The sequence below is a fragment of the Pezoporus occidentalis genome, unplaced genomic scaffold, assembly GCF_034315485.1.
Source record: "Pezoporus occidentalis ecotype Australia unplaced genomic scaffold, CSIRO_AGI_Poc_V1 ctg19, whole genome shotgun sequence".
NCBI classification, from domain to species: Eukaryota; Metazoa; Chordata; class Aves; order Psittaciformes; family Psittacidae; genus Pezoporus; species Pezoporus occidentalis.
In genome coordinates, this window is record NW_026913748.1 from 11,758,409 (window position 1) to 11,773,348 (window position 14,940).

The following is a 14,940-nucleotide window of genomic DNA, read 5'->3' on the forward strand; positions in this document are numbered from 1 at the left end:
TGGGATAGCTATGGCTGATTTAAGTTTCCTGTTAAGTATAGGTAAAACATTTTCATGCATTCTCCCTCTAGTGTAAGGCTGTTGCCTCTGTCTCTCATGCTAGCTAAACCCCTTTCCACAGCGTAGGGTTGTATGGGAGAACTAAGCGACCAAGATTTTGCTGCAACTACAACAGAGTTCCCTTAATTACCTTATTCCATGCTTCCTACCAAAATGAACTTTTGGACAGAGCCCTAAAAATGTTTAACATATATAATTAAATTCTATAGATCTTTTCCTTAAGGGATAATACTGATTTAGCTCAGCCTTATGTATCAGTCAGGATGTGAGTGAATAGTTAATTCAAACACATGCTACAGATTTTAATTGCTGCAACCAAGTTGTGAAAAATATGGTTGTTGTTAAGTCCTCTGACAGATAAAGATTTATCTGAAGCATAGGCAGGTCACCTTTGCAATATAAATGTCATAAAACTACCTCAAAGGAGTGTGTTGCAACCATTAACTAGTTGGCACTTATGCCTTGAGTACTGTGTAGTTCTTTGATTTCCAAAGCATGTTTGTTGCTTTAGCACAGATCATCAGGGGATAAAATGTCTCAATTATTATTTGCTTTCTTTTTCCTCCTTTTTGGTTTGGTAGTTGTTTGAAGGAATGAAAGCTTACCGAGGAGTGGATGGCAAAATCCGCCTGTTCCGGCCAACCCTTAACATGGAGAGGATGGCACGATCAGCAAGACGAGCAACTCTGCCAGTATGTAGTTAAGATGTCATGTTCTCCTTAAGTCAGAGCATATTTTCATTTTCAAAATGCAAATCTCTGAAACTTTACAATATTGTAACGTTTATCAAACACTCTTAACTCTTGAATAGTTCAGATAAACTTTGTTGAGAGACCTTATTCAGTGAACTGTTCGAAATACGTTTTTCCTTTAAATCACCACAGTATTTTGCTTTCTTCATTGTCTCTCTACTGCTTCAAATGTACACAGTCTAGTTCTGAGGGATATGAGCTGTTCTGCAGATATTTGCATGCAGAGAGCTGGTTAAATTTTTCTGGCAGTAATGTTCTTCCTTTTCTTCTTTCTACTTCAGTTAAGTCCTTCAGCCTCTGAGTGCCTTAATTTTCGGTCATGCTAATAACTTAATGTGGCTTTTAACAACTGGATATTGACCAGTGAATCTCCTCCCATGCTTATTAGCTTTATTACTGTAAAAAAATTGCAATTTCATGAAACTGGGAGACTTGGTGGGTCCCTCAGTGTTACAACACAAATCACTCTTTCTGCGGAAGAGGTGGTGCCATAGCTTGTAGTGTGCCAAGTGACGGTGAGGGCTGCACAGGCTGGTCTTCCCATATGGTTTGGAGGCAAGAAGGGTCAGTGGCTCCTTTTTGCTATCTCAGAAGGATACTTTGTTGCAGACGAGGACATCCGGGATACTGGATAAAAAGTCACAGTAGCAAAAAACATGGGACTTTCGAATTCTGTGAGAAATGAAGTCAAGGAAGATAGCGTAGTCCTATGAACCTCTATGGGCTGTCACTGTTACTTATCCTGATGAAGTGTTCCCCTTAGCATATGGATCTATAAAGACCACAGAGTGTTTAGGCTGTATTTCTCTGTTTGCTTTTCACCCTTTGCTTTTCCTTCCCAGCATTTTGACCAGAATGAGCTTCTAGAGTGCATCCGGAAGCTTGTGGAAGTGGAAAAGGAGTGGGTCCCATACTCAACCACTGCCAGCCTTTACATCCGTCCTACCTTAATTGGAACTGAGGTAAAAACCATTTTTCTTTCTCCTCATAACTTTTGGGTACTTAAGCACAAAGGAAAAGCCTCCATCCATAAAGGGAAATATACAGTAGTCAGTAGACAACAGTATTGCAGTTCAGCGGCAAATCGGTTTTATGTTTTTACTTCCAGGTTACTCACCTGCAGCTCTACTTCACAAATTTATGTTGACCACACCACCACCTAGTGGACACATTGATTTAGGTCTCAGACAGTAAACTGAGTGGCAACAGCAAAATCTAGATTAACTTTGGGTTTGTACTAAAAGGATAGTTATTTGTCACACAGTAATGTATGCCTTTAAAATACTAACAATCTAAAGAAATTGTGAGGGAACAGAAATTTGTTGTGTAATTTTGTGATTTCAATTTGTATCTCCATCCTGACTTCAGTAAGGAGATTTTGGAAGATTCTACACAGTAAATTAAGATGGCCTTTCTGAGAGACACTCTTAACAGAACAAAAAACAAGCTCTTCTGTCAGTTTATTCTTGAACCCAGATAAACCCAGCCTTACAAGAGACTCCTTAGCAACTAGGTATTACTGAGTTTCACATGAGTGTGAGTCAAGCCTGTAGTGTTTATGAAGGGAATTAGAAATAGGGAGTTCATTTTAATTAAAACTTTAAGATTAGTGTTTTTTTGCAATGGTAAGAGAGAAGGCTATAATGGTAGAGCATAGAACAAGAAAGCTAAAGAATGTATGGTTTCCCAACTAGGCCAGTTACTCTTCTGCAGTATCCACACCTGTAAGTAGGCACCATACATGGCTTCACTAAGAGGAAATCCTGCCTGAAAATTTGGTGGCCTTCTATGATGGGGCTACGGAACTGATGGATGGGGTAGAGCAGTTGATGTCATCTACCTGAACTTGTGTAAAGCGTTTGACACTGTCCCACATGACATCCTTGTCTCTATATTGGAGAGATATCAATTTGATAGGTGGACCACTCACTCAGTGTATAAAAAATTGGCTGGATGGCCTCATGCAAAGAGTTGGGGTCAATGGCTCAATGTCCAGCTGGAGACCAGTAACAAGTGGTGTCCCACAGGGATCGGTGTTGGGACCGGTCTTGTTCAACATCTTTGTTGGTGACATGGACAGTGGGATTGAGTGCGCCCTCAGCAAGTTTGCCGATGACACCAAGCTGTGTGGTTCGGTTGATACGCTGGAGGGAATGAATGCCATCCAGAGGGACCTCAACACACTTGTGAGGTGGGCTGATGCCAGCCTCATGAAGTTTAACCATGCCAAGTGCAAGGTCCTACACCTGGGTCGGAGCAATCCCAGGCACAACTACAGGTTGGGCAGAGAAGAGATTCAGAGCAGCCCGGAGGAGAAGGACTTGGGGCTGTTGGTCAAAGCAAAACTTAACATGAGCTGGCAGTGTGCACTAGCAGCCCAGAAAGCCAACCGTATCCCGGGCTGCATCAAAAGGAGTGTGACCAGCAGGTCGAAGGAGGTGATCCTGCCCCTCTACTCTGCTCTTGTGAGACTTCACTTGGAGTATTGTGTGCAGTTCTGATGTCCTCAACATAAAAAGGACATGGAACTGTTGGAACAAGTCCAGAGAAGGGCCACGAGAATGATCAGGGGACTGGAGCACCTCCTGTATGAAGGTAGGCTGAGAAAGTTGGGGCTGTTGAGCCTGGAGAAGAGAAGGCTGCGTGGAGACCTCATAGCAGCCTTCCAGTATCTGAAGGGGGGGCTATAAGGATGCTGTGGAGGGACTCTTCATTAGGGACTGTAGTGATAGGACATGGGGTAACAGGTTAAAACTTAAACAGGGGAAATTTAGATTGGATATAAGGAAGAAGTTCTTTCCTGTGAGGGTGGTGAGGCACTGGGATAGGTTGCCTAGGGAAGTTGTGAATGCTCCATCCCTGGCGGTGTTCAAGGCCAGGTTGGACAGAGCCTTGGGTGACATGGTTTAGTGTGAGGTGTCCCTGCCCATGCCATGGGGGTTGGAACTAGATGATCTTAAGGTCCTTTCCAACCCTATCTATTCTATGATTATACATTCCACATACGTTCTAGGACCCCATTAATTTTAATGCTTGTGAGCTACTTGCAGATTTTCAAATAGAAGGATCTCCACCCAGTGACTGTAAAGTATTAATTTTAAAAATTAATATTGTTTTTTTCCTTCTTTAATTGTCTTGCTGTTGAACTTTTATTCAGGTTAATCAACATATCCGGCTTTTCTGCTATGCCATATGTTGTTTCTAGGTTCCATGTACTGCCAGTCTTCGATGAATTTATTCTGTGATTCTATGAATTAGCACAATTAGGAAAGCCAGTCAGCACAATCTCTTGAATGATCAAGTAAAAATCAGGAAAAATATTAAGATCTCAGTTAATCTTGTTAGAAGTTTTGCTGAAGGAGTAAGGTATACAGAAATCAAAATAACACTCTAAGTACTTGAAGAAAGCTTATTTGAGTTTTTCAGTTGTTCCATTATTCTACTATTATGTTTCCCTCCCACCTCCCACATTATCTTAACATACTTTGTGCACAGTATTTTACTTAAATCTTTGGTCCTAAAGATTTAAGTTCAATAACTTTTTTTTTCAATGGAGACCTAATCTTAGAAACCAAGTACAAGCTTGTTCTTTTTACAAGACTGGTTTCTCTGAGTGGAGAAAAAATAGTGACCCATTCAGTTGCATAGAAGATCCCAAGAATCATGGACAACCAGCTGTACATAGCCCTGCTTTTGAGGAGGGGGATTTGACAAAGATCTGAAGATCTCCAGAGCTGCCTTCCAACCTCAGGCTTTCTGTAATTCTGTAGTCAGTCCTGAGCTTTGAAAGAATCATGTAGTTAAGCAAAGTCTCCTATGACAGGATTCAGATTCTGACCACTGCCAGACTTTTTATCTCCACCTTCAAGTATTGATGGTGATAATTTAAAGTGTGAGAAGCCATCTGTCTGAGAGGAAGGGGAGGGGGGGTAATACATTCCAGGTTATTTCCCGTGCTGTTGTGTGAACCATTTCCAGTGGGCATTTTAGCTTGTCACACAGTCATTCACAGAGCCAGCACCCAGCTCTACCAAACCAGTTCTAAGTGACCTTGGCTAATTGTCATCACTAATGCAGCTGGCAGCAGTTCCTCCAGCAGTGGTCCTTGACACTCCTCCCCCTAGAAGGCTTTGCAAGCTTGTGTTGTGATTAATTAATATAATTATATAGAATCCCGTTAAGCTAATTTCTGAATTCTTGAAAGCTTGAAAATCATAGAATAGTTATGCTTGGAAAGGAAGGACCATAAGGTCATCTAGTTCCAATCCCCCTGCCATGGGCAGGGACACCTCACACTAAACCATGTCACCCAAGGCTCTGTCCAGCCTGGTCTTGACCACCGCCAGGTGTTCAAGCATTCACAATTCACATTCAAGCATTCGAGCATTCACAGCTTCCCTGGGCAATCCATTCCAGTGCCTCACCACCCTTACAGGAAAGAACTTCTTCCTTACATCCAATCTAAACTTCCCCTGTTTAAGTTTTAACCCATTACCCCTTGTCTTACCACTACAGTCCCTAGTAAAGAGTCCCTCCACATCATCCTTATAGCCCCCTTCAGATACTGGAAAGCTGCTATGAGATCTCCACACAGCCTTCTCTTCTCCAGGCTGAACAGCCCCAACTTTCTCAGCCTGTCTTCATACAGGAGGTGCTCCAGTCCCCTGATCATCCTTGTGGCCCTCCTCTGAACTTATTCTGACAGTTCCATGTCCTTATGTTGAGGACACCAGAACTGTACACAGTACGTCAAGTGAGGCCTTTCGAGAGCAGAGTAGAGGGGCAGGATCATCTCCTTCAACCTGCTGGTCACGCTTCTTTTGATGCAGCCCACGATATGGTGGGCTTCACAAATACTTGTGAAGATTAGAATAATATATAGATAAATGAAGCAGCTGTAAATGAATGGTGACAGTATATAAAATTAGGGTAGTACATTGCTCTGGTTAGGGGGGAAGTTGTATAAATATTTTCTCTTCATTGCATTGTCTTTGCATTGTCCTGGTAAAAGCACTCTCTTGCAGCAGTTCATCTGAAAGCAGTGTTCAAAAGCTAATTGTGTAGTATCTGATGTTAGTTAGTTTTAATTTTTTTACATTCCCTTTTTTCAGCCTTCCCTTGGAGTGAAGAAGCCAACTAAAGCCCTACTGTATGTCATACTGAGCCCTGTGGGCCCTTACTTTGCAAGTGGAAGCTTTAATCCCATATCCTTATGGGCAGATCCAAAGTATGTAAGAGCCTGGAAAGGAGGAACGGGGGACTGCAAACTAGGAGCGTAAGAAAACATAATTCTACATCTTCTACATAGCTTACAGAGATTTGGTTTTTAGTGAAGTATCTAATCCAGCAGAAATAGAGGTATTAAATGTAGCAGTGAAACAAACAATTTACTTTAACACAGATTTCAAAATTGTACTTCACAAATATTATGTATACAATTCAGTTGCATATTTTTATTTGCATATTACAGTCAAGTGGATTACTTGCAGAGGCAATTTTGCAGCATCTCAGGCTGAGACATTAGACTTGGAAGGTGTCCATATAATACTTCGGCTGTTCCCCCTGCAGAAGTTGACAGTAAAGATATGACTCCTGTGATGCAGCATTCAGTGTAGCAGCCTTCTGCCAACTGGGCAGTGAGTGGCATTGACTGCTGACCTCCTCCTTTGGCAGGCTGTCCCAACAAGCCATCTGCAGTTAACTAGGGGAGTACGGGTGTTTAAAGAAAAACATGAGACAATTATCTACCTTGACTTGCCCATCATCTGGCAGTTTTCTGCTGAACTAGGCCAAAGCACAAGTTAGGTAGACACATCGTTGTTAATGTCCAAGTACTTGACTTGTAGAGTTGAAGCTGCTTAGGACTGGACTGGACTGGAGCAAGAAACTTGGAAGTGGCTAAATAAATTATTATATGTCCTTGGTCTTTGGTTTAAACAAAGCTTACTGCCTCTACCTGGGAGTTTCTTTTCTAGGCAGGAAGTTAGTAGCTGTCAAATGCTACTCAACAGCTTTCCTTCATTCAGTCTGATGTTCTGAGAACTATAGGTTTTGTTTGGTTTTACAAATACATTAATTGGTTCCTGTGCATCCTTCATATTTCAGCTGTGAAAAAAAAAAAAAAAGTCTGGAATCACTACTGACTTGATTTGTGCCCAAAGGTGAAAATGTAACTCCAGTGTGGTCAGCACTTTGGGCTGCTAACTTTGGGTCTTGATGGTAACATCAGAAACTGTAAAGAGTTTTTTCCCTCCCTCAAAGCAGCTATGGAGTAGCTCAGTAGTCAGGTTCACTGTAGGCAGCATTTTGAGAAAACAATTGCTTCTTGAGGATATGGAATTTGAGGCCTGTCTGCAGCTCATGAAGCTACTAGTTCTGTGAATGTCTTTTGCTAGAAAAGAAATAACTTGCCTCTGGTGATTTTTGTATTTCAAGAGGTTCATTTGACATATGTGAGATAAGGAAGATGGTTTGGTTTTTTTGTGTTTTTTTTTTTTTTTTTTTTTTTTTTTTTAAAAAAAGGAAACACAAACAAAAAAAAACCCAAAACAAACGAACGAAAAACCAAACAAAAAAAAAAACAAAAAATAAACCAAAACCCCACATGAACTGTATGGGAAGTTTTGGGGTTGTAGATACAAATAGTCTAGGAAAATGTTAGTAGAATACTTCCAATTAAAATATTCCAGGGACAAGCAGTGACTGTGCACAGCACTAGCTCGTAAGGTAAATGTGCATAAAACCTTGCACAGAAATGAGAAAATACCCAACCAGATACTTATAACTGTTTGCTCTTTCTTTTTGTTTCTGGAAGGAATTACGGTTCTTCTATTTATGCCCAGCAAGAAGCCCTGGAATTTGGCTGCCAGCAGGTTTTGTGGCTCTATGGAGAAGATCATCAAATAACTGAAGTTGGAACAATGAATCTGTTTCTCTACTGGATAAATGAAGATGGAGGTAATAGTAACACAAACCATGAAAATTCTAAGTAGAACAGTTGGGAATTTAGTACACAAAATAAGCTATATAAAAGTGCAGATCATAAATAAAGATGATTTATTAAGGAAATGTCTATCCTTTTCTGAAAACTAGTAGATAACTAAGTTATACTATTGTGAAAGAGGAGATTCTGGAGCAGCTGTGAGTACTACGTACTAACATCCTAAACTGTTGGGCCAGTCCACATGCTCATAAGGGTAGAGTGTAGCCAGGTCACACTGGAGGCTTGGTGTCAACTCTAGCAGCATGCTTTATCTTGAAGGAGGTGTTGGGTCAGAAAAATATGGGGACATACTAAAGATACTTTATGGCTGTATAACTCTAAACTCTGTGACTCTGGGCATGAGTGGTTCCCATTATCACTTTCTGACAAGTCAAATATTCCTAAAGGATAGCCAAAAGTATTTTGCCATCCAACTGATGAAGAACTCATCTCTTTCTTTGAAGAATGTTGAAGTTCTGTCCAGTGGAGGCAGAGAGGGAGAAACATGTCAGTCAGCATTCCACATCCCACATGCTGAAAAGATGTTTTCAAGATATACCATCATTCTTGAAGCCATTTTTACCAATTTGTACCCACAGTCATTTCTGAGCAATGTATATGCTGATTAGAAAGCTATCTAGTTAATAAAAGGCAACTAGTCATCTCAAAAATAGACATTAGGCATGCAAGTACTCAGAGCTTGAGAAGCATTAGCTGCGCCTGAGAACTGATTCAGAGGATTACATAACTCTTGGTCCTTAAAGGATTGAACCACTGTATAGGCAAGTGCATAAAAGGACATCTGACTTCCATGAATGCTGGTCTTCTGTGCAAATTAAGTGTTTACTGAATTTTGCATGGCAGCATATGTAGGGTTTGGACTCCGACTTCATCATAGTGCCATGGGTACCTTTGAGCACTGACATTTTTCTGGCAGTGCTCAGCTGCAGTACAGAGGCAACATTCTTTGGGGACAGCAGTATGCTTTAGATAGTGTAGGGTAATGGGAATCCAGCTACCTGACTTTCATTTCCAGTTACATTACTTGTTTTTCTGCAAAATCATTACCACTTTTGTAAGAGGAATGACACTCATTCAGTGTTGAATGAGTCTGTGATGTCTTGTGAATGAAACTGTAAATATGGGAAATCTTGTGTTATTACAGCAGCAGTAGATTTGTCAGCATAGTTAGATAGGAAAATTCATGCCTTGTGTAACTTCTCTGGAAAGACACAAAAATAGATTTTGGCTCATTCTGCTCAGGGAAAGGACACTGAAGAGGGGACATAATTAGAATTCAGTGTTCTCATTGTACTTAAACCAGGAATATGCTGGAATTATCCAGCTGCAGCACAGTACTGTTCCAAAGATCTGCCAATCACTACGTGACCAGAGCACTACTGAATAGTACTATTGTGAGGTGGCCATAGCAAACAACTTGTAATTCATGCCACCCAAGCTAACTGTATACTGGCAAACCTGCCATTCCACACGATGTGGTCATTAGCATCATTGGAGCACTTTGCTGTCCCCTGGTGTGTTGATTAATGCTTAATTTATGATATCTTTGATTAAGAAACGCTGCCAAAGTGTGTCATCTCACACCTATCTATGGCATTACATTGTGATTTGTGTTTGCCATTATGTTCTGTCACTTCACAAAAGATACTTACTTAAAATGTGGTTTTGTTTTGTTATGCAAATTCTGCAGCTGAGAGAGGGTTCTAACATAAAAATAGTGAGGCAGAAATTACAGATCATCATCAAAAGGAAAATGTCCTTCTTTGTGTATTCAGAGGTCACTGCAGAATCGTCTGAACTGAACTCCTTGGTTTATAACAAATCAAAGACCAAAGCCTAGACTAAAGGACATCTGTGCTTCCAATGAGAGTAGGCTTTTCTTGCAAGCCTTTGCTATGTATTTTGAGTTACAGCACTGTGATTAAACGTGACATGTCATCTTGGGCATCAGGAGGAGCTTGGAAAAGTGTTTTGTTTGTAACATCAAGGAGGGAGTAGGGGAAGAAACTTCTCAATTTCTGGTAAAATAATATGACATAGTCTCTGCTGCTTTTGTATCACCACTGCTGCTCTGGCATAAATTTAGGAGTGTGATATTTTGGTCATCAAACCCTGTTTATGGTTTATGTTCACAAAGTGAAAATTTTGGTCACCCTGCAGTCCCTTCCACCTATCTCTTCAGAGCACATTAGCTGTTGACATTGAAACTGATTTCCTTTAATAATGCCTGTTCTTTTGCTTAGAATATAGGCTTGACTTTATGGAAAACCTTAAAATTTAAACATGTGTCCAACTTGAAGGTTGCTAACTATGAAATCTCTGTGTACTTTCCAAAAATTCACTTTCTTCAGAATGATTTGGAACCACCTGGGTTCTACTTCTAGCTTTAATATTAAGGAATTGTGAATAGCATTCAGGCATTGCTTAATATTTTTGTGCTGTTATTAAAATTGGGATTAATATTGCCCACTACAAAATAGCTCACATAAATTGAAAAAAATTTATTTTTTTTTTTTGTAGAACAGGCAGGTAAAATATCAGGCAAGCTTGATTAGTGGTCTGTATGTGGAGGATTATTTGTGCTGCACAATTATCTTTTACAAGAAGACTACTAGCAAAATAAGGATTGTACCTTCTGGTCTAATAGAAAGCCATAGCAATAGCAAGGAGGGTAGAGCATCAAATGAATGAGATGACAGGCAAAGAAAAGGAGAGGAAAAAAAATAAAGTAAATTGACAGAGACACAAAGGGTGATTGCATGAGGGGAGAGTAGAAGAAAAGCCTGAGGGGAATAAGGAGAAAGGAATAGAAACAGAACAAACTGGAAGAGAAAGTCACCTGTTAATAATACTGAAGCCAAGGTTTCCTGGATTCTCCTTGACCCTGAAGTTCCCTTCTGTTAGAATGTATTTTGGTGTATTTCTCAGCATTATTTTAGTGTGAACAGTACTGAAGGCATCCCATACTTGGAATCTTATCTGCTATATGTTCATAAATACAGGTGTGTAAAAATTGAAGCTGTGTAATATGCAAGACCTCATTTTAAAAACCCCTGTAAACACTGATGGAGTACTATTGTCACAGCATGCATATACCATGCCTGGTTTAATGGGACACTGGACTTACAGTGCTACTACTGTAACAATAACAGCAGTCAACTGAGGAGAAACCCTGACATTTACCTTCAGATGCCTTTCCCCCACTTTTTGCTACTATACATTTTAAGGCTTCTAGCACATGAAAATAATTCAGAAGGCAAATGGAGTCTGTGAGCTCAGTCTGGGTTGGTTTTGTTTTTTTTTGAGATGGACAAACTGATGTCATACGGAGACTGGTTTGGCATCAATTCACAAAGAGGATGAGTGTTTTTGGCATGCTGTGTTGTATAGCATTATCATCTCTGCTGGATACCAGGGGAGCAGATGTTCTTTGGGTGGCCTCAGGCTGGTAGACATAGTATGTATAGTTGACAAAATTCTACAGATCAGGCTGTTTGAAACATTTTGAGACGCCCAACATCCTGTCTACTCAAGTGCTGTTTGGTGGCTGGTTTGGCCTGGCACCTTTTCAAACTAGCTCAAATCAATTAATATATGTTATTGTGCTCAAGCAGGTTCTGGCCAAGATCTGTGGCAATATCACACAGTAGAGAACATTAGCTGGTGTGTAGTCAAAATCTGATATTAAGGTACGAATTATTTGGATTTTTCTGTTTAAGAAAGGGATGCATTTGTATGTGACTGGGTCACAAGTGCAGAGTATCAGGTCTTCAGTGTTCAGATTCATGTGAGCCCTGTGGCTCATGGAAAGTTTTTAAATCCTCTTTTTTATGATAGTTGTGTCAGAGTTAGGACCAGACACACATCATGTTAGGAGTGATGCTAGACAGACTCCAAAGAAAGAAAGCTTATTGTTCCTGACTGTATGAGAAAGAAGAGACCACTGCTGTGGTTAGGAGTCTGGGATAGGTTAGGGAATCACACTATTGGTTAGTCAAAACAAAGCAAAACATGTAGAGTGTTCTAGGGCAGCCTTTTTTGTGTACATTTTGGCATCCTCATAAAAGGAACACGAGGCATAGGTAGGAAAAACTTCAAGTCCAAATGAATAATTCCAGGGGTGGCTGCATTAATAACAGACATTTCCTGAGAGAATGGACAGTAAGTAGCAGATTCAATGAACAATTCAATTTATTTATCCTCCATTTCCGCTACCCCACCCCAACTCCTAAAGCCCCCTCTTGCAGAGTAATGCTGTAGTCAGTCTGGAGCTGTGTATGCACTGGCTGGCAGGCTGTGTTTGTGTGCAGGACTATCTAGCTGTTAACAGAGTATTAAGCAGCTGAGCTCAACCTGCTATCTCAGCCCAAGGGTGGATACCATGATTCTGTCTTGTACCCAGCTGCAAGTTTTCGCAGGACCTATAGGAACATTTTTTAACACCGTTTTGCCTTTGAGATTGATTCAAGCAGGCCTGGATTCAGTGACCTTTTGCAGGTCATAAGGGGTGATGTAATAAAAACATGAAAATATGTATCTTCTTTTATGTGGCCTGGTATAAAAGAATCAAAAACCTTAATGGTTTGTGGATTTAATGGACAGGGTAGTATCTTTATAAGATGAAGAAAGGTAATGGATTCTCATTGGGAAGAGACAATGGTTAGGAAAAAAATATGAAGAGTAATTCTGAAAGACTGTGGATGTCATGATTTCTCAGTGAAGAATTGAGACTGTCTTAAAAGAACCTGGCTATCTGAAAGAGTAAATGCTCAGTATTCTCTGATAATAGAAACACTGAATGTGTGCTATGTAATGGCTTAAAATGAAAAAGTTTAGCTTTGATTTGCTGCAAAGGTCAGATGGAAGAACAAACACTACATACAAACATCTCTGTTGTAATTTAAGTACTTACCATGTATGGATTACCATTTATCTACCATTTCTCTAGTAAGATGAATATTTATCTAACAACCTTTTTTCAAAAACAAACAAGAACAAGGTAAGAGACCACAATAGCTGAACAATTTGAATTATTGGCAGTTGGAATTTTATTAGGACTGCTCTTTTTGTGTAAAGAGAAAATTACTGGACAAAAGGAAGTCTAGACCAAGACAATAGATCATTAAGGAAGCTTCCTCTCATGATACTTTTGGCAAGGTTTCCACTGTTTTGCTTGTTCAGTAAATGGGCCTCAAAATTTCTGGTAGATGTTTCGTATTAACGCTACAAAGTAGGGATACTGAACCCCTTATTCATAAGTTCATTAATTAATGGTGTAATATGAGTAAATTTTTCTGTTTCTTTGTTTTTCAACCAGTATTTCCATTTCATTTGTGTTTGACAGAAAATGAACTGGCAACCCCACCTTTAGATGGCATCATCCTTCCAGGAGTGACAAGACAAAGTATTTTGGATCTGGCACACAATTGGGTGAGTGTTTTGACCCTGGCAGCGATAGTTTCAACTATCATGTTACAACATTGATGCAAGTAAGCATTCCTGGTGCTCAGTATTTTGATATTCAACTGATCTGGTCAAATCATAGAATATTTTTGGGTTGGAAGGGACCTTAGAGGTCATCTGGACCAACCCCAGCTACAGTGGGGTTTTCAACTAGATCAGGTTGCTCAAAGTGCCATCCAACTTGACCATGAATGGTTTTCCAGGGAGGGATGGGGCATCTTCCACCTCTCTGGGCAACCTGTTCTGTTGTCTCATTGTAAAAAAAAAAAATTATCTAGTCTGAATCTACTCTCTTTTAGTTTAAAACCGTTACCCCTTGTCCTATTGCAACAGGCCCTGATAAAATTTGTCTCTATCTTTCTTGTAAGCCCCTGTAAGTATTGAATCCCTCAACCTGCATGGGAACTAAGACCATGCTAATTCAGATTTCCGGCAACATCATTAGAATACCCACATCTGTCACACAGAACAATACCAAGCTTGTTAAAGTATCCCCGTGTAGTATTTAACATGAAAATTCTCATCAAATCCTCTGGTCAAGCAACTTAAATCAAGGAAACAATTACCATGCATGACTACAGCCATACTTCAGTCATCAGCACACTCTTTCTCCAGTTAGTTCTCATGGTTTCACCCTTATTTCTAATAACTAGCATGCAGCCTAAAATCCAGCCACAGTTTTGAAGTCATCTGCTTCCAAATTCCAGTTCTGTCATGTAGCCATTCAAGAACTTACTTGGACACTTGGGACTACCTCGTACCTTGAAATGCAGCAAACTGTCCACTCTGCCTGTACTGTATTCAGAGGTTTTATTGTGGCCTGAGTAAGAATACTATAGAGCCAAAGGCCTATCAAGCCCAGTATCCTGTCTCTTGGTTTTGGCGCTTTTCCCCTGATACTAACTCAGCTTCCAACCACCTGTAGCTGAAAGACTTCCTGAAGTACAGTTGATGTATCACATCTAACTTGCAGTGAAGAGAGCTAGGCATGTACTTCGTAGCACATATTGTTGACCAGCACTTGTTGACCTGCACTGAACTGTTACACATCTTTATTCATATTGGAACACCCTGAGTACAGATACACATGCACGCTTCTCAGTCTCATCTCCTTTATAAGATATTCTCAGTTGATAGAGCTTATTTGTGAGATACCAGACTCTCATCTTAGTCCTCTTGAATAATTATGTGTCTTCTGCTTCACAAAGGTTATTCTCTTCTTCCTCACCTCCATTCCCTAACCTATCTGAAACTCTGCTTATGTGGTGTCCCTGCTCTTCTCTCCAAATACTATCCTGTCTAGAGCTAATCATTTTTTTTTATCAAAAGCATCTGTTTCATGTTAAAGAACTTGGATATGAAACAATGGCTAAGCTTTAATTTGGTCTAATGCAACAATAAAGTCCACATAAATCCATGAAATGAAAATTTCAAAGTTTGATGTTTATTTCCGTTCTTTAAACACAACCCCTCAATCAGTTGCTATGCATTCTTTAACACTTGTGGAAGGTAAAACACAACTTATGTTAAGACTGTCCACTGTGAATTGCTTTACTCATACCTGTAGTACAGTAATTTTTTATGTGACAGCTGTGTGCAGGCTACAGTGTGAAATTTTACCAGGGATTAAAGAAATCTATCACATGTAGTTGGCATTGGAGG

At 40.0% G+C, this 14,940-nt stretch overlaps 1 protein-coding gene across 2 annotated transcripts in view; it reads left to right on the plus strand.

The window, feature by feature from the left end:
* BCAT1 (branched chain amino acid transaminase 1) overlaps window positions 1–14,940 on the plus strand; it is a 64,472-nt gene that overhangs the window by 34,929 nt on the left and 14,603 nt on the right. For both annotated transcript variants that reach the window (XM_062616795.1, XM_062616798.1), the window contains exons 4-8: window positions 642–752; window positions 1,655–1,774; window positions 5,924–6,087; window positions 7,627–7,769; window positions 13,160–13,245. In XM_062616795.1, the coding sequence (XP_062472779.1) occupies window positions 642–752; window positions 1,655–1,774; window positions 5,924–6,087; window positions 7,627–7,769; window positions 13,160–13,245 (624 nt within the window). The remainder of the gene's footprint in view (window positions 1–641; window positions 753–1,654; window positions 1,775–5,923; window positions 6,088–7,626; window positions 7,770–13,159; window positions 13,246–14,940) is intronic.